Below are 19,636 nucleotides of genomic sequence, written 5' to 3'. Positions count from 1 at the left end.
CATCCTGAGAATCCCGTGGCTGCAGGCACATAACCCGCAAATCAACTGGGCCAAAAAAGAGATCTCTTTCTCTTCTGTGTATTGCCTGCAACACTGCTTTGCTCCCAGCTCCAGTAGTCCTGCCAGCTGTTTGGCCATGCAACCTGTTCCCAGTATCGTGAAGGTAGGTTGGTGTCGCGCTGTTCTATTTTAAGGTATTACACGAGAAGGTATGGTTCCCTATATTTCTCACTCAAAAATATGAGTGGGAAGGGTATATCTCACTCAAAGGTATGGGGGAGGGGTATTATCTGCTAACACAATATGAAACCCCTCCCCCATACCTTTGAGTGAGATATACCCTTCCCACTCATATTTTTTGAGTGAGAAATATAGGGAACCATCCCTTCTCGTGTAATACCTTAAAATAGAACAGCGCAATACCAACCTACCCTCACGTTATAACTAAGTGGATTTGGTTTGATCCATCTCGGTGAACGCAGCAGTTCCTCGATCTATCACATAATAGTAGCAGCGCAGGAATAACTACCCTATTACTGTTCCCAGTATCCACCAGAATGTTCCACCAGCTTATCAGGAGTTCATGGACATTTTTGGCAAGAAAAAGGCCGATGTCCGCCCACCTTACTGGCCTTATGATTGTCCAATTGAACTACTCCCTGGTGCCGAAATCCTGTTTGGACAAATTTTTCCCTTATCTGAAGGCGAACTGGAAACCTTATGGTTGTATATCAATGAAAATCTGGAAAAGGGGTTTATCCGTCCCTCCTCTTTTCCTGCTGGGGTCGGTATATTCTTTGTTGAGAAGAAAGATGGCCCATTGACGCCTTGTATGGTCTATAGGGAACTCAACAAAATCACTGTAAAGAATCGATACCCACTCCCTCTCATTCGTGAACTTTTTCAAAGGTTCAGAACCACCCGGATCTTCACTAAATTAGATCTGAGCGCCTATAAGCTTGTCCGTATCCATGAGGGTCATGAGTGGAAGACGGCATTCCGAACTCGGTTTGGTCACTTCCAATATCTTGTTATGCCATTCGGATTATGCAACTCCCCAGCCACATTCCAGCACCTGGTGAACGATATCTTCCGGGAATTCCTTGACCACTTTGTAATTGTGTACCTCAATGGCTCTCTGGAGCTTCATCAAAAGCACATAATGAAAGTGCTCTCAACCCTGAGGAAACACAGACTAAATGTCAAGGCAGACAAATGTGACTGTGAAAAGATGTCTATTCAGTGAGATCCCTCTGATGCTTGTGAAGCTCTCTGCAGACCATGGTTTTGCTGTAGGATGCGACTAAGAAAATGTCAGGAAAGACCTACTAGAACAGCTGAACTTTATTTGGGTTTAATCAGAGGCACTTTAAATGATTCGAGGTGTGTACTGGCCCCTATTTAACTTGAGTTTGAATGTGATTGCTTAATTCTGAACACAGCTACATCCCCAGTTATAAGAGGGTGTGCACACTTATGCAACCACATTATTTTAGTTTTTTATTTTTGGTCCCCCCCCTAAAAGATTTAAGTCTGCTTTTCAACTGAGTTATACAGTTTGTAGGGCACATTCAAGGTGGAAAAAGTTCTGAAATGATTTAGCTTTCTAATTTTTTTACATCACAGAAATCTGACATTTTAACAGGGGTGTGTAGACTTTTTATATTCATTGTATATGTGTGTGTGTGTGTGTAATTTTTGAACTGTTCTTTGTAGTTAAACCTTGTTCGAACAACACCAGAGTGGTTATGCTGTCTTCCTCCCTCCCCCTCTCTTTTGTTTAACATACAATTTTAGAAAATTTGTTTGATTTTATAATCGTTAGTGGAGTCAGTTGGGAATTCATTTTTGAGTGCAGTGGCAAGAAAATAGAGCAGGTGATCCTTTTGGGTGTCAATATTCTAGGGTTCTGTTGTGAGACTTGGAAGTCAAGGTAGGGGTAAGCATTTAGGGTGTGCTAACCAGGGGTTCCATCTGTTTAGGAATGCGGAGACTAGCAGATGAGCCCCGGCGTACATAAATTCCATTAGACATTGGTTATTCAATGATAGTCACTTATGTGAGAGAGGGGTGTCAGGAGATTTCCATTTTTTAGAAATTGTTAGTCTAGTAGCGATAAGGGTGTGAGTTAAAATGGGGTGAATGGCTGGTAGCCAGTAATTTAAGCCTAGACCCAGGAGGACCATTTGCAAGGATACTGAGATAGGAGTTGATAGGATAAAGGAAAGAAGTTCTGTGAGGGCAGACCAGAAGGGTTTCAGTTTGGGGCAGAATCACCAAATGTGTATGGTTGTGCCAGAGGGGCCACAGGTTCTCCAGCAAGTGTCGGACATGGTAGGGTAAATCTTTGCCAATTTATAAGGTGTAAGGTAGCAATTATTGAGAACTTTTTGTACAGTTTCCCAGTGTGTGATACACCGGGAACATTTTGGTGGTCTTCTAAGGGCACTGTGCCATTGTTGTGGTGTGTAGATACACTTTGGGAGGTTCTCCCACTGCAGCATAGCAAAAGTTTTGGTGTCAGGTGCAGGGTGAGTGAGCAGCTTATAGATAAAAGAGATGCCTTTCAGATGGGGATGGTCTGTATTGTAGAATTTTAGGAGGTGCCAGAAGAAGGGATTCTTAGACCATATTACCCGTGAGAGCACTGAGCGGATTCTGAGGTATTTGAAAAAGGCTCTGGGTGGGATGTGGTAGGTCTTTTGTAGATGTTGGAAGGGTTCTTTCAAGGAGTCCTGGTAGAGATCTCCAATTGTATTGATGCCCGTGTGTATCCAGTTTGAGGTTGGGATATCAGGTAGAACGGTTTGTAGAGCCTTGAGAGATATGTCTTAAGCCCCATACACACGGTCGGACTTGTACAAACTTTTCCGTGGACTTTTGTACAAAGTGTGTTGTCCACAAGTTTGTATTGCATACACACGGTCGGACTTTTTGACAACAAACACGAACGTGGTGACGTCAAAACGTACGGACGCCACTTCAAAAGAGGACGTTCAATGACTCCAGCACCACCTTTGGTCAACTTCTGTATTGTAGTCTGATCGTTTGCAATGGTTCTGAGCATGCGTGTTTGTACCTTGTACAAAAGTCCGATGCTTTTGCATACACACGGTCGGACTTTGCTCCATCGGACTTCTGTTGTCAAAAAGTTTGTCCGTTCGCAGAGCCAACAAAAGTCCGATGAAAACAGAAAAAGTTTGTCCGATGGAGCGTACACACAGTCGGATGTTGCTCCAAAACAGCTAATTTGCATGTTTGTTGTCAAAAAGTCCGACCGTGTGTACGGGCCTTTACAGTAGTCGGTGGGGTATGCCTCCAGACTGTTGAGAGATTACTCGCCATATTTTGAGAGTAGCATTGACAGTAGTAAGATAGCTTTGCTTTTTGTGGTGGTGTAGGAGTAGTGCACTAAGGGTTAGTTTAGGGTGAGTTGCTATGACCATTGTTTCTATTTGTAGCCAGGGATTTTGCATATCCGGTTTCCACCAATATTTGGCTTGATCTAGAATGGTTGCTTTAGGAAGCACTTTTGAATGACATTCATCAAGGTATTGAATGTACTAAGAATATTTGTTTAAATTCTCATATAAACGTTCAACTGAAAATCTACTAGTGTATTTCCAGCATAAAACTGGAGGCATCATAAGCTGGAGGAAGGGCAAACTACAATATACTGTAAGTGTAACTGCGCAAAGGTGCACACATGTGTATATTGTGCAAGAAATTAGGGGTGGCTGCCCATACTTATAGAAGCTTTTAGTCTCTGCCCCCACTGCCCCTGAATGTCTGGTCATTCTGACGGAACAAAGCTTGGACACCTACCAGTGTCAGAACTTTGTCTCCATACATACCTATGGGCCAATATAGTGGCCATTAGAAATACATGGGAGGACCTTGCGAGCAATAAGATGCATAGGAATACTCATTCCTTCGCAAATACAGTTATCAGGTGAACATTTTCCTAAGAAAACTGGATTGTCTGCACACACTATTATACCTTCATCTGCTAGAAAGTACACAATGTGATAAAAGGCAAGATAGTGATCCTGGGCAATGGCCTTTCATTTATGCTGCTGGGCAGGTGTCAGGAGCCATGGTAAACACGGGCATCCTAAAGCAATATTCACCAGCAACAGATGTCTCTAAACTTACTGAGCGCAGTAATTCCTTGCAATATATGCATTGTTGTAGAACTCTTCACAATGGTCTTCAAATCCACTCCTGTGGCATTGAAGAGCCATGTGTGGCAAATGGGCCTCCAGCTGAGAACACTGCTTTGTAATACACAGTTGGAAGATCTAATTGTACAATATTATTTTGATAATTTTTTTCCACAATGCCAATTATTCTTTATTTGATTAGAATCTGTTCTGATATAAACCTATACTAATAAAAATGTTCCCTTCTCTCCCAGATAAATTAAATGCATTTGGAGGATCCTCTTCCAACGATTACATTGTAAGAGAAAAATGTTTTCCCAACAAGACCCTGTGCAATGGGATAGCTGAGTGTGACAAAGGTGGAGATGAGGCCGGATGTGGTAAGATGCCTATTTTCTATTTGTTAGGAGTGATAATAAGTGATATATATATATATATATATATATATATATATATATATAAATGTTGTAGAATGAAAGGTTATGGACATTTCCCAGCTTGATGCAATAATACAAAGAAAACATCTACCCATAATAAAGTGTAAACATGTAGAATCTTTACCGGATAGATGTGATCATACATCTTTTATACATCATACATCTCTTATATTCCTCAGTGCGGTTTCGGTGGGATAATTCACTGCTTCAAGTCATGTCCCGTACAAGGGAGAACGTATGGCTGCCAGTGTGTTCCACAGGATACAGCAATAACTTTCCTTCTTATGTTTGCCAACGGTTTGGATTCCAAGAGTAAGTTTTCTTGTGTTTTCTTGTGTTTTCTTTTTTGTTTAGTGTTTTTTTTGTATGTCATGTGTTCAAAATAGACATTCAATAAAATTATAATGTATAAGGGACACCGAATGACTTAAATCTGGGGTAGGCAACCTTAAAGAGGTGGAGATCTACCTGAACAACACGGATGAAGTCAAAGATCACGGGCACAGTGTCACCCAGTGTTGCAACATATTGTCTCCTCACCACCTGTCAACACACACTCGGATCACTTTTCAGAGGAGCAGCAGTGCCTGCTGCACTTGTGAATCAGCCCTTAGTTGCATTTGGCAGTGGCACCCTTAGGGCTCGTTCACAGGTAAAGTTGGGGGGGTGGTAAAACGGCAGGATATAATAGATGTCTATGGTTAAGGGCAGCAAACCCACAGGAAAGCTGCAGGTACACTGTACTCACAGTGTCGTTAAACCACAGTGCGTCAGTGTGAAAGCAGCCCTATACTATTATGTACAGTGTTTTGCTTCACACTGACCTGAAGATCTCTTATTTCCTGCTGCTGGCACCACTCTGGAGACCCTAGCCAGGATAAGAGGTGGAAAGCAATTGGTTTCACTCAACATGGGCCAGGAGCTAACAATACATGGAATGCAGTGGCTTATGTGGCTCTTGCCCACTACAGCTCCAACTTTACAAGTAATCCCTCTGCACTGCATTAAGTTTGATGCTCTGGAATGGCGAGTCAGCAAGCCTAGACTTCGATCTACCAGTCACCTGGGCGCGATCTACTAGTAGATCATGATTTACAGGTTGCTAACCCCTGACTTAAACTCAATTACAACATACACAGAAGTGCGTGAATTAAAATTGGCAAATACTGTATGTGTACCTAGCTGCAGCTCCTAACATGTACCCTTGTACACGGATGTCACTAAATACAAAAAAAAGGAGCTGCACTACCTAATAAAGTGTGTTACAGGTGCCTAACGTGTGTGCATGCCCTGTGGATACTAATACATTAGTGTAATATTACATGCCAATACCCAGGTTCACAATTACAAAGTGCCATGTTGAGTAAAGTGCAAAGTGCTATAATAAAAACGTGGGACAAACTAATAAAAATACAATAGATAATTGAAACAAATAGATACAGTATGTGCAAAAAGTCCATGAGCAGAAATCTCCCGCCTGATCGGCCAAAGTGACTGTTAGGTGCAGATTCTTTACCACCTTAACTGCCCCAAACAAGTGCTCTGGGGTGCCCCTTTTAGTTGACCTCTTATTTACAAGTATCCATTCATACATGTTTAGAAGCATGGGAAGCACAGGACAATAGAGGTATCATTGCACACCATCTTCACTTAAAAACTGCCCGAATGTAAAAACTGTACACTCACAGTAATTAGGTGCCCCTTTGCCACCCAGAATGACCAGCTCACTGAGTGTCAGGGAGACGCTGCTGCTCTGCTCAAGCCTGAAGGCAGTGCGCGTTCCACCAAACTGCAGCCTTCCTTTCTTTTATAGTTGATTTTAAAATATTACATGAAATGCCATAGAAAGTTAGTGGTAGTTCAACAAAATATTGTGGTAAACATTAATTAAATGGCAAAATTGCAAAAGAACTGTTTCATAAGTAACTGATTGTTTTTTTTTAAACTGTTTTCACTTTTTTTATCCTATGTTGATCTCTTGCCAATTCTTTAAAGCTACTTTACATGCAATCTCTCTGGTGTTGGCTGCACAGGATTTCTCACAATGGTTTTGGTAATGGTGACAACCGCGGACCAATGTCTGTGCAGTGTGCATTGACATGGTTGCTTTTGACTCCATTAGGAGAGCTTATAAGAGGGTGACAACAAAGGAAAACAATTGGGAAGCAGAGATAATGTAGTCTTTGTATAAAAGGAAGTGCCTACCAAAGGACCTTCATGGTAGAGTTACCATGCATTATAATAAGGAAATTTGCAGATTTAAAAATATTGAGACTGCTTTAACAAATTTCAGCTTGTAAGAGAGTTTAATGATTGGGTTATGTATTCATTAATATTCAAAAACATAAATCTGCAGGGAGTTTTATCTGAGCTGAAGCACTAAAGCCACTAGTAGCACCATAAGCTAGAAGAAAAAAACTCCAACTGTCCATTGAGCACACTGGACAACGTGTCCCAGCTTCTATGCCAGGATGGATGGACCAGTCAAGGTGGTACTTTTCTGGCCAGACTTTGCGGAAGCAGAGCTTGACCTACCGTTATGTCATAGCCTACTGGTATGTCATAAAAACTAATCTCCATTTTCCTAAGCTGAACAATGTTTTTTAAACTACTGGGACCCATGGCTACACAGTATTTAAAAAAAAGGCAAACTAGCCCTTTACATTTATATTATTGGTCTTCTAGCTTAGCCCTAGTGGAAGTGAGAGGTAAACACCAAAAATAATTTTACAGCAGTGTGTGGCAAGCCAATAACTAGACTTTCTTTTAAATTAAACATAAACAGAGAATGTATACTCTTTATTACCCTGCATACATTGTTTCTGCATCCATTATTTTTATTCTGTCCCCATCCTTAGACAACCATCCTATGAGTTAGTGACCATGAATGACAATTCTGCAAATGTTGGCCTTTTTAGCGCCAGGACATCTGACACGATCCAAGGAAGCTTGGACAGGTATGATATTTCTACAGCTTTCATGCTTTTCAAAATGACTTGATTTGGTAGTGTAATAAAAGTTTAATTATGATTTTCGTAATTTGTAATTCACTGTGGCCATAACCTGCACTCGTCAGGATAAAAAAGTTAACATGTTTCTATTTAAAAAGTTTTTGCTTTTGAGCCAGGAAATCGATTTCAAATGAGGATTTAGATCAGCCTTTCTCAACCTTTTCATCACAGTAGTATCCTGGAAATAACCTTCTGAGAACCCCTGGGAAAATTACTATATCTACAACTCATGATACATTAGTGTGATGGTCATTGAGAAGAAATACCCATTTACAGATGGTTAAAAAGATGAATAGTGGGAGTTGGAACTTATCTGAGAGGCAGACAATGCTCATTGCTCATGGAAGCCCTAGCAACCTCTGGAGGAACCCTAGGCTTCCATGGAACCCTGATTGGGAAACCTGTTACAATTTAAATAATATAATATTTAACAGGTCCGCAAGACCCTAGAGCAGCTGCCCATAAATTTAGTGTTTTTGCAGCAATATGGATTTCAGTACTTAGTAAATGAAAATTGTTCAGGTTAAGGCAGTTTTATTCTTTAAATAGCTTGAATAGTCAATGCTTTAAAACCCAACTGCAATTTTAGCTTAAATAAGCTAAATACTGTCCAAGGACATCCAAACAAAAAGTATTCAAAGTCCCGCAGTTCATTTTCTTTTTGAAAGCAGCCACATTCCTAGCAATCAAGCCTGTTCCCTTACAGCAGCCTTTCTCAACCTTTTCAACACAGAGGAACCCTTGAAATAGTTCTCCGGTCTCGGGGAACCCCTACTAAAAATTAGAACTCTACAACTCATGATACATTAGTGTGATGGTCAGTGGGAAGAATTATCTCCTTACAGATGGCTTAAAAGATCACTGGTGTGAGTGGGAACTTATCTGAGAGGCAGAAATTGCCCAATGCTGAAGGAACCCCTAGCAACCTCTGGAGGAACCCTGGTTGAGAATCACTGCCTTACAGCATGCTATAAAGAAGGGGGCTCTATTTCTTTTTCAATTTTTTACACTTTGTCTTTCACTTAACTTTATTGCTATCACATAGGGGATCAATAGTCACCTAAGTGATAGCATATTTATAGTGACTGGTTCTCTTTAATGGGACATCGGGGTCTATTTGAATCCTGATGTCTCCCCTGCACAGATTGTCCCTGGCCAAAGCTGGTGTGACAAAGTGATAGTAGAAATCAGAACCGACTAAAATCCTTATCCCTTCTGAGCTCCTACTTGCTACTGAAGATCAACAAAAGGACTCCATCCCCTCTATCCCGCAACATCCACCATAAAGGTCACTAGTCCGCAGGTGGGATAGCAGACTTGGGAAACATGGCGAGAGAGTGCGGCACTTCCAGGAGTCCGTGGAACAGACTGGACGGCTCTGGAGATTGCGATATCCAAAAACTCCTCTTCTGGCTTCTTCCTGGTCTTCGGTTGTCTGCACATGGAAGTTAATTCATCCCAGTACCCCCCAGCAGGTGCTGCACACGTACACTGAGATGATCATGGACACATCTCAATTTACATTGTGAATAATATTTGGGAAAGGAAGGTAATAAACCTTCTTTACAAAAGAGACACATGGACCGATTTACTAAAGGAAAACAGGCTGGGGAAATTTCTCTCAGGAATGAGGTGAAGCTCTGCTAACTTCTTTCATCCAACTGTGTGCAATCAAAAGTACCAGGGGCGGACTGACCATTTGGCTACTCGGGCACTGCCCGAGGGCCCCGGGCCACTAGGGGGCCCCATCAGGGTTGCCAGCCTCAGTTAAACCAGGGGCAGTATGTAAAAATCTGTGTTTTTTTTTTTTTACATCTGTCTCTGAAATGTCCCTTACCCACATCCTTTTGGTCTAAAAATCCTGAGATTATAGCTGCCCCACCTCTCCAGTACCTTCTCAGCCAATAGAAACATGTCTGTGTATACTGTGAGATGGTATACTGTGTGTGTATATCGTGTGGCCCCATAATCTCCTATTGCCCGGGGGCCCCATGAGTTGTCAGTCCACCCCTGAAAAGTACCATGTTTTTACTTTTCTTGCACAGGGTTGGATATTCTTTGCAAAATGCATTTTTACCACATTCACCAACCTAAGGGAAAATCCCCTTGCAAAGTGAACCCCCAATTGCCTTTACTAAATCAACCTCATTGTATGTCTGTTCTATAATTAAAAAAAGTTTCCCCTCTCAAAATTTTAAGGGCACGATTCCACTTGAAACTGAAGCATTTATTTCCTTTGTTGAATTGATGAAGCTGATAGCAGGTCATGTACTTTCCTTTGTGAATCACTTCATTCTTCTAACTTGGCACATAAACACAGGGCCAAGTAATCCATTCCAGAGAACTAAGCAATCGAAATCTTGAGGGAGTCAAGGTGGGTGTTATCAGCAAGATTGGCCACTGAGGCCAAGGTTGCCAGTTATTCAACTGCAGTATCTTCATTATCATACAAATACATGTCAAGGCCTTATTTTTAAATAAACACCAATAAAGATAGTTTATTTTTCATCAAGTTTTCTTGTTATGATGTCACATAATGTAATTTGCCAATATATGCCAGAAAAACATATTGGTAGATTGTCTGCTCAAATGGAAAATTGGTGTCTAAAAACAGAATCCCTCAAGCTAGTGAGGAACACCATGCTGCAATAGACAGTAAAAAAAAGGATGGATTTGGGTTAATTTTAACAAAGGAGAATTACAGTGCATCCGGAAAGCACTTCACTTTTTGCACATTTTGTTATGTTACAGCCTTATTCCAAAATTGATTAAATTAATTATTTTCCTCAAAATTATACAAACAATCCCCCATAATGACAACATGAAAGAAGTTTGTTTGAAAACTTTGCAAATTTATATAAAAAAAAAAAAAATCACATGTACAGTATCTCACAAAAGTGAGTACACCCCTCACATTGTAAATTTGCTGTCCTCTCAAAATAACTCAACACACAGCCAATAATGTCTAAACTGCTGGCAACAAAACGTGAGTACACCCCTAAGTCAAAATGTCCAAATTGGGCCAAATTAGCAATTTTTCCTCCCCAGTGCCATGTGACTCATTAGTGTTACCAGGTCGAAGGTGTGAATAGGGAGCAGGTGTTGTAAATTTGGTGTTATCGCTCTCACTCTCTCATACTGGTCACTGGAAGTTCATGGTTCTGCAGTAATTCTAAGGCACACAGGATCACAAGGATGCAGCCAGGCTAATGGGCATCCAGCGGTAAAGAGACGTGTGCTAGTGTGGAGATCGCGCATGCGTGCACAGTAACCTTGGCTCCTTGTGGGGCTGGGGGCTTCAGCTACACTAGTTTTTGGCTGTTTGATCTGCAGTTTTACCCTGTGACCTGATCCTGCTTCTGATCCAATACTGACTCGACTTCCTGACCTTGCTGCTGTCTCCATTCCTGACCCCTGGCTTCCTTAAACCCCCTGGTGGTATTCCCGAGTCTGGCTTGGGGTGAAATTTCAGTACCATAAGCGGTAATCCTGAGCCAGACTCGGGATCGCATTGCAGGATACAGGGAGAATTACTTACCTTGTCCCCTGGATCCTGCGATGTCCTCCCCGCTGTCTGTGTAAGCCGTCCTCGATTCACAGAGCGGAGATTGGCGCCAAATTCAAAAAAGTAAAAACACACAATACACATACAGTGCTGTAATCTTACAGATTACAGTACTGTATAAAAAAAATTACACACCCCCTCTGTCCAGCTCCCTGCATGTAGTTTTATATTATAAATACTGTTTTTTCTGCCTGGAATTTGGAGATTGTCCATAGCAACCAAAAAGTGTCCCTTTATGTCAAAAGTGGTTATAGACCAGCTAGAAAACAGCGATAATAAATTATAATCAGATGCAGAATTGAACGATAGTGATTTTGTGGGGAAATTCATCATCAAACACTAAATCTAATGACAGCGACAATTCTGCAACTGAGCAAATGTCAGTGTTTTTGATTTGATCACATTATTGAATATTTTTTATTATTATATTATTATTTGTTATAATTATTTATAGTTATTTATTATATTATTTATGATTTTGCGTTTCAAACTACTATCATACCCAGGATGAGTTATTCCTAAGAATTGCAGGCCTACAATATAAAACGCCAAATTTCCATGCAAAATAATGGTACCGCTTTCAGCACCTAAAAGCAGAAATAATCATACCACCAGGGAGGTTAACCTTGCTTCTTCTACTTTTCTGCCTGATTCTCCGTTATCAACTTGGCCTGAACTCTGACCATTCCTTGCCTGCCATCTCTGCTAACTGATCCGCTGTATATGACCTAGCTTGTCTGACCTTGCTCCTGTCTGCTGTCCTGCATCTTCAGTGCATCTGTATCCTCTGCCCTTCAGCGCTTCTGCATCTGCTGAACTTTACCCACAGTGCACCTGCATCCTGTGTCCTGCATCCACAGCACCCAAGCCTGTTCCTGTTCCTCTTCAGCTGCCATCATCTCCAGCCAAGAGAAATCCGCAGGCACTCATATCTCGCTGTGCTCCTACGGTCACTGTCTTAACTCCAGTGGCTCCGGAACCAGGGCTGTACGAGAGGTCTCCCTCTGCACGTCAGGCTTACCTGCAGATTAAGGACATGGATTACTGGAACCATGTCCTGTGGTCTGATGAGACCAAGATAAACTTATTTGGTTCAGATGGTGACAAGCGTGTGTGGCGGCAACCAGGTGAGAAGTACAAAGACAAGTGTGTCTTGCCTACAGTCAAGCATGGTGGTGGGAGTGTCAGGGTCTGGGGCTGCATGAGTGCTAGTGGCACTGGGGAGCTACAGTTCATTGAGGGAACTAGGGCTGAAACAACTAATCGATTAATCAACAACTAATCGATTATGAAATTAATTGATTACTATATTCATAATCGATTAATCGGCCAGTAACATAATGGGGGTTAAAAAAAAAATAATCAGCCCTTTATAGTACAAAAAGAGCAAATCGTTACTGTAAATATTACTTTCACTGTTCTACAGTAAAAAAAGAACCCCTTACAGTAGTGACTATCTGCTTTTTTTCTACTATAAAGGGCTAATTTTTGTTTTTTTAACCCCATTATGTTACTAAACATCTTAGATTTGGTTCATATCTATGCTTTTTATGGTGCTTTTTGCAGAAATGCACTATAGTTCATTTACATGGTTTCCTATGGGACACGTTCACATCTGAAAGGGTCAGGGACTTTTAACGCAAAATGGTGCATTATTGGTTCCATATACTTCAATGGAGAAGCTGCAGAAAAGCATGTAATGCATTTTTGCAGTAATTTGTGTTTTTTAATCTGCCCAAAAAAATGCAAATTGCAGTAAAATCATGTGCGCAGAAATCAAAAACACACAGCAAAAAGCACCGCAGAAACAGATCAAAGCATAGGTGTGTACCGAGCCTTATGCTGGCCACACAGATCAATTTTCAGATGAGAATATTCAGACGAAAATTTTTTGTACATTCGCTGAATGAAAGAAAACCACAAACACAGTCTGAAAATTCCTTTTGACTAAGAAATGTTCTATTTCCAAATATTCCTGTGACTGTTGTTGAAAATTAATGTCAATTTGACCCACTTTTTTTTTTAAGGTTATTAACGGATTAATCAATTAATCGAAGCAATAATCGGCCAACTAATCGATTATGAAAATAATCGTTAGTTGCAGCCCTAGAGGGAATCATGAATGCCAACATGTACTGTGACATATTGAAGCAGAGCATGATTCCATCACTTCGGAGACTGGGCTGCAGGGCAGTATTCCATCATGATAACGACCCCAAACACACCTCCAAGACAACCACTGCCTTGCTAAAAAAGCTAAGGGTAAAGATGATGGTCTGGCTAAGCATATCTCCAGACCTAAACCCTATTGAGCATCTGTGGGGCATCGTCAAAAGGAAGGTGGAGGAGTGCAAGGTCTCTAACATCCACCAGCTCCGTGATGTCATCATGGAAGAGTGGAAGAAGATTACAGTGGCAACCTGTGAAGCTCTGGGGAACTCCATGCCCAAAAGGGTTAAGGCAGTGCTGGATGTAATGGTGGCCACACAAAATATTGACACTTTGGGTCCAGTTTGGCCATTTTCACTTAGGGGTGTACTCACCTTTGTTGCCAGCAGTTTAGACATTTATCGATGTGTGTTGAGTTATTTTGAGGGGACAGCAAATTGACACTGTTATATAAGCCGTACACTCACTACTTTACATTGTAGAAAAGTGTAATTTCTTCAGTGTTACATGAAAAGATAATAATATCTTATATTATATTAAAAGATTTACAAAAATGTGAGGGGTGTACTCACTTTTGTGAGATACTGTACTTAAGTATTCACAGCCTTTGCTCTATACTTTGTTAAAGCACCTCTGTCACCAATTACAGACCCAAGTCTTTTTAATTATGATGCTACAAGCTTGGCACACCTATTCTTGGGCAGTTTCTCCCATGCTTCTTTGTAGGACCTGTCAAGCTCCATCAGGTTGGATGGGGAGTGTCGGTGTACAGCAATTTTCAGATCTCTCTAGAGATGTTCAATCGGGTTCAAGTCTGGGCTCTGGCCTGGCCACTCATGGACATTCACAGAGTTGTCCTGTAGCCACTCCTTTGATATCTTGACTGTGTGCTAAGGATTATTGTCCTGTTGGAGGATGAACATTTACTCCAGTCTGAGGTCCAGAGCGCACTGGAGCAGATTTTCATCAAGGATGTCTCTGCACATTGCTTCATTCATCTTTCCCTCGATCCTGAATAGTCTCCCAGTTCCTGCAGCTGAAAAATATCCCCACAGCATGATGCTGCTACCACCATGCTTCACTGGAGGAATGTTATTTGCCAGGTGATGAGCAGTGTCTGGTTTCCTCCAGTCATGATGCTTGCCATTCAGGCCAAAGAATTCAATCTTTGTTTCATCAGACCAGAGAATTTAATTTCTCATGGTCTGAGAGTTCTTTAGGTACATTTTGGCAAACTCCAGGCAGGCTGTCATGTGCCTTTTACTGAGTGGCTTTTGTCTGGACACTCTACCATACAGGCCTGATTGGTGCAGTGCTGCAGAGATGGTTGTTCTTCTGGAATGTTCTCCTCTCTCCACAGAGAAAAGCTGGAGCTCTGTCAGAGTGACCATCAAATTCTTGGTCACCTTCCTGACTAAGGCTCTTCTTCCCCATTTGGCTGGGTGACCAGCCCTAGGAAGAGTTTGGGTGTTTCCAAACTCCTTCCATATACAGGTGATGGAGGGCACTGTGCTCACTGGGACCTGCTGCAGAAATGTTTCTGTACCCTTCCCCAGATCTGTGTCTTAATACAATCCTGTCTCTGAGATCTACAGACAATTCCTGGGACTTCATGGCTTGGTTTGTGCTCTGACATGCACTGTTAACTGTGGGACCTTATAAAGACAGGTGTGTGGCTTTCCAACTCATATCCAATCAATTGAATTTACCACAGGTGGACTCCAATCAAGTTGTAGAAACATCTCAAGGATGATCAGTGGAAACAGGAGGCACCTGAGCTCAATTTTGAGTGTCATGGCAAAGGGTGCAAGAACTTATGTACATGGGATGTTTTTGTTTTTTATTTTTAATACATTTGCAAAGATTTCAAACAAACTTCTTTCATGTTGTCATTATGGAGTATTGTTTGTAGAATTTTGAGGAAAATAATGAATTTGATAAATTTTTGTAATAAGGTCGTAACATAACAAAATGTGGAAAAAGTGATGCACTGTAGTATAGCCAGTCTTGATATAACATGAAAAAAGATGCCAGTCTGACAGGCATGCCGAACAAATATTCCCAATCATCCTGAAAACATATATTGTATATATTTTACTTGCTACGTACCAACATTTATTTTTCTGCTTTACTGTAGTGAAACTTGTCCCACTGGCCAGTATCTGTCGTTGAAATGCTCAGGTAAGCAGTGTGTAATTACTCCAAATATAGCTTGCTGATTTATGTGCAATTTACTTTATTTGTAGTTATAGTATTAAACCCTGAGCCTTTTTAGCTGAGCACGGTAAAATATACATCCCCCCAGTAAACTATTTTACCCCAGCACTTGCAATTTACAACTTTCAGTGCTGCTGGTTCCTGCTCGCTCTGTGCTGCTTCCCTGGATTTCTGGTCTTCACAGTATTTAGCAGTGTACAGTGACTCCTTCAGCTTGGAGAAGGGAAGAGGGAGAAGGAGGGAGAGGAGAAGGGTAGTACATTGCCATCCTAAGCTATGGGGTGTTTCTATTGATGCACACAGTGTAGGGAGACTATTCTCTGCATGCAAGGGTGGCTTCATAGGAGGCTGCAAGAGAAAGGAGCCACCCAAATAGGAAACCTGAGACGGCTGTAAAGGCACCAGTTTAAATAGGAAAAAATCATAAAACAGCTGCCAACCAAGTAAGTGTTTAACCTCACTGGCGGTAATCCTGAGTGTGGCTCGGGGTGTTTTTTTTGTACCAAAGCGGTAACCCCTCAAGCCACACTCGGGATCACATCACAGGATCCAGTTACAGTTACTTATCTTGTCCCCAGGATCCTACGATGTCTACCCGCTGTGTCTGTGAACCGTGTCCTCTGCTTGATGTATCACAGTGCCAGGGTCCGTTCCCTGCAAGCGGTGCGACGCACGGGGAAGGAGAACGGCATCAAATTCAAAAAGTGAAACACACACATTACATACAGTATACTGTAATCCTGCAGATTAAATTACTGTATCAAATAATTTCACCTCCCTTTTGTCCCTAGTACTTTGTACAGGGACAAAATTATAAATACTGTTCTTTCTGCCTGGAAACTGGAGATTGTCCATAGCAACCAAAACCGTCCCTTTACATTAAAAGCGGTTTTAGACCAGCTAGAAAACAGCCATAATAAATTAGAATCACTTGCAGAATTGAGCGATAGTGATTTGTGGGGAAATCCGTCATCAAAGATTGAAAGTAATGACAGCGACAATTCTGCAACTGAGCAAATTTCAGCGTTTTTGATTTGATTACAATATTGAATAATTTTTATTATTTTTGTTATATTTATTTATAGTTATTTATTATATTATAATTTATGATCTCATGTTTCAAACTTTATCATACCCGGGCTGTCTACTAGACTCTGGTTTGCACAGATTTAAGTGAGTTATTCCTAAGGCCGCGTACACACGGGCGGACTGTCTGACGGACTTGGTCCGCTGAAACGTGTTTCAGCGGACAGTCCGCTCGTGTGTGGGCTTCAGCGGACTTTTTCAGCGGACAGTCTGGCGGACTAAGTCTTTCGGAATTTCCGTAATACAGTCCGTCCAACTTTGGTTTCAGCGGACAGTCCGCTCGTGAGTAGGCTAGTTGGACGGACTAAGTATGGCGCATGCTCAGAAAGGATTTACACGGCCGAAGGTTGCATTGCAGTGTATTGGACGTCGTATTTCTAGTCCCGTCGTACGTGCTGTACACGTCATCGCGCAAGCTTTCAGCGGACTGTCTGTTCGTCGTGTGTGGTCAAGTCCGTTCATTCAAAAGTAGGACGGACTGTCTGTCGGATTGTCTGACGGACTTAGTTGGACGGACAATCCTCTCATGTGTACGCGGCCTAAGAATTCCAGGCCTACAATATAAAATGCCAAATTTCCATGCAAAACATTGTACCACTTTAACCTCCCTGGTGGTGATCCCGAGTCTGGCTCGGGTTGGGATTTCCGTACCACGAGCGGTAACCCCAAGCCAGACTCGGGATCGCATAGCTGGATACAGGGAGGACACAGGGAGAAGTTACTTACCTTGTCCCCTGGATCCAGCGATGTCCTCCGCGCTGTGTGATCAAGCTGTTCTCCGCTCGATTCACAGTGCCCGAATGCCGCCGAGCTCCGTTCCCTGTGATGTTACGGCGCACGGGAGCGGAGATCGGCGCCAAATTCAAAAAAGTAAAAACACACAAAACACACACAGCACTGTAATCTTACAGATTACAGTACTGTATAAAAAAATGACACACCCCCTTTGTCCCTAGTGGTCTGTCCAGTGTCCTGCATGCACTTTTATATTATAAATACTGTTTTTTCTGCCTGGAATTTGGAGATTGTCCATAGCAACCAAAAACTGTCCCTTTATGTCAAAAGTGATTTTAGACCAACTAGAAAACAGCGATAATAAATTAGAATCACTTGCAGAATTGAGCGATAGCGATTTGTGGGGAAATTCGTCACCAAACACTAAATCTAATGACAGCGACAATTCTGCAAATGAGCAAATTTCTGTGTTTTTGGATTTGATTACATTATTGAATAATTTTTATTATTATTTATTATATTATAAATTTTATTATACCCGGGATGTCTGCTAGACTCTGGTTTGAAGAGATTTAAGAGAGTTATTCCTAAGAATTGCAGGCCTACAATATAAAATGCCAAATTTCCATGCAAAATAATTGTACGGCTTTCAGCAAATAAAACCAGAACTAATCATACCGCCAGGGAGGTTAAGCTTCAAAAATCGGAAATAATCATACCGCCAGGGAGGTCAAACCTGTTGCTGAAACTGCTTTAAAAAAAACAAGTTTAATGTCACTTTAACTACTAGCAAATATTTTGGGAAGAGAAGGGAATGCTGAAAATCTGAAAAGGTGTCTACTTTAGTTTTAGAGAGAAACCCAAATGCAAGTTTAGTGTGCTGGGACTTGTAGTGCCACAAAGACAGAAAAATGACAAGTAGGATGTGCTGAGACATGAAGTTCTATAGAGAGACAGTATAGTGTGCTCAATCTTCCACAGGGAAGGGAGAGTATAGCGTGCTGGGACATGTAGTTCTTAAAGGAGTTTCTGAGTTGTCCAGAGACAGAAGAAATGCAGATAATAATGCATGGCTCAGATCTTTGTAGGAAGTATGAGAAGTCACAAGATTGACCACAACCATTGATGGAAAGACTTGTGGAGGAGTGAGGGGGAGGCAGTGGGGGGCTTCTTAACCAGTTGCCGACCGCCGCACGACGATGTACGTCGACAGCATGGCACGGGCAGGCATATTGGCGTACATGTACGTCCCTTGCCTCCCGCGGGTCGGGGGCCCGATCGGGCCCCCGCCCGGTGCCTGCGGCGGTCGGTTTTCGTCCGGGAGCGATCCGGGACGAGGGGGCGGCCATTCATTCATGGCCACCCCCTCGCGATCGCTCCCGACGAATAGGAATCCCCCGTGACATCACTTCCTCTCCTGTAATGTAAACACAGGAGAGGAAGTGATGTATTCTCTCCTCCGTGTCGGTATTTTTCGTTCCGACACGGAGGAGAGCGGATCGGTGAGTTGCACCAACACTCTACACACACAGTAGAACTGCAGTGCAAATCAAATCCGATCTCTGTGCGATTCGAGTTCAGCCATTCGCCGCACCCGCCGCACCCGCCACACCCGCCGCACCCGCCGCAAATTCGCACGGGACCCTTTTTTTGGCCCGCAGCAGAATCGGATCGCATGGGTGTTCACACCATGCGATCCGAGTTTGCAGATCGCACTGCGATATGCGAACTGATCTGGGGTTGTCAGTAACATTTCACTGACACTCCCAGCAGTTCGCATAGGGCAGTGTGAACTGCCACCGGGAGGCATGCGATGCGGGAACCCGCCGCGGATTTGCGGCGTTTTCGCATCGCTCCAGTGTGAACCCAGCCTAATAAGCGATCATTTTTCTGATCGCCGTATTAGTGTCACAGGTGACGCTAGTTAGGCAGGTAGGTATTTAGGTTCGCCGCAGCTTTTTATAGCGCCAGGGACCCCCATATACTACCGCATAAAGCCCCCTGATTGCCCCCTAGTTAACCCTTTCACCAGTGATCACCATATAACTGTTACAGGTGACGCTGGTTGGTTAGTTATTTTTTATAGTTTCAGGGCACCCGCCATTTATTACCTAATAAAGGTTTAACCCCCTGATCACCCGGCGGGTGTCATTTGTGACTAATAACTGTTAGGGCAGTTAGGGTTAGCCCCCTTTAGTTCTAAGGTGCCCCCCTAACCCCCCCAATAAAGGTTTAACCCCGTGATCACCCCCC

General features: G+C 42.4%; 1 protein-coding gene across 1 annotated transcript in view; it reads left to right on the top strand.

Annotated features, from left to right (window-relative positions):
- The window catches only part of TMPRSS13 (transmembrane serine protease 13), a 164,496-nt gene that overhangs the window by 87,778 nt on the left and 57,082 nt on the right, over positions 1–19,636 (top strand). Inside the window, exons 4-7 of the mRNA XM_077456863.1 lie at positions 4,418–4,543; positions 4,780–4,912; positions 7,459–7,557; positions 15,483–15,526. Coding sequence (XP_077312989.1) covers positions 4,418–4,543; positions 4,780–4,912; positions 7,459–7,557; positions 15,483–15,526 — 402 coding nt within the window. The remainder of the gene's footprint in view (positions 1–4,417; positions 4,544–4,779; positions 4,913–7,458; positions 7,558–15,482; positions 15,527–19,636) is intronic.

Source organism: Lithobates pipiens, unplaced genomic scaffold (assembly GCF_037356315.1).
Source record: "Lithobates pipiens isolate NorthernLeopardFrog02 unplaced genomic scaffold, aLitPip1_a1.2 Scaffold_27, whole genome shotgun sequence".
Lineage (NCBI taxonomy): Eukaryota > Metazoa > Chordata > Amphibia > Anura > Ranidae > Lithobates > Lithobates pipiens.
Note: the sequence above shows the minus strand (reverse complement) of the source record. Positions and strands in the feature narration are given on the sequence as shown.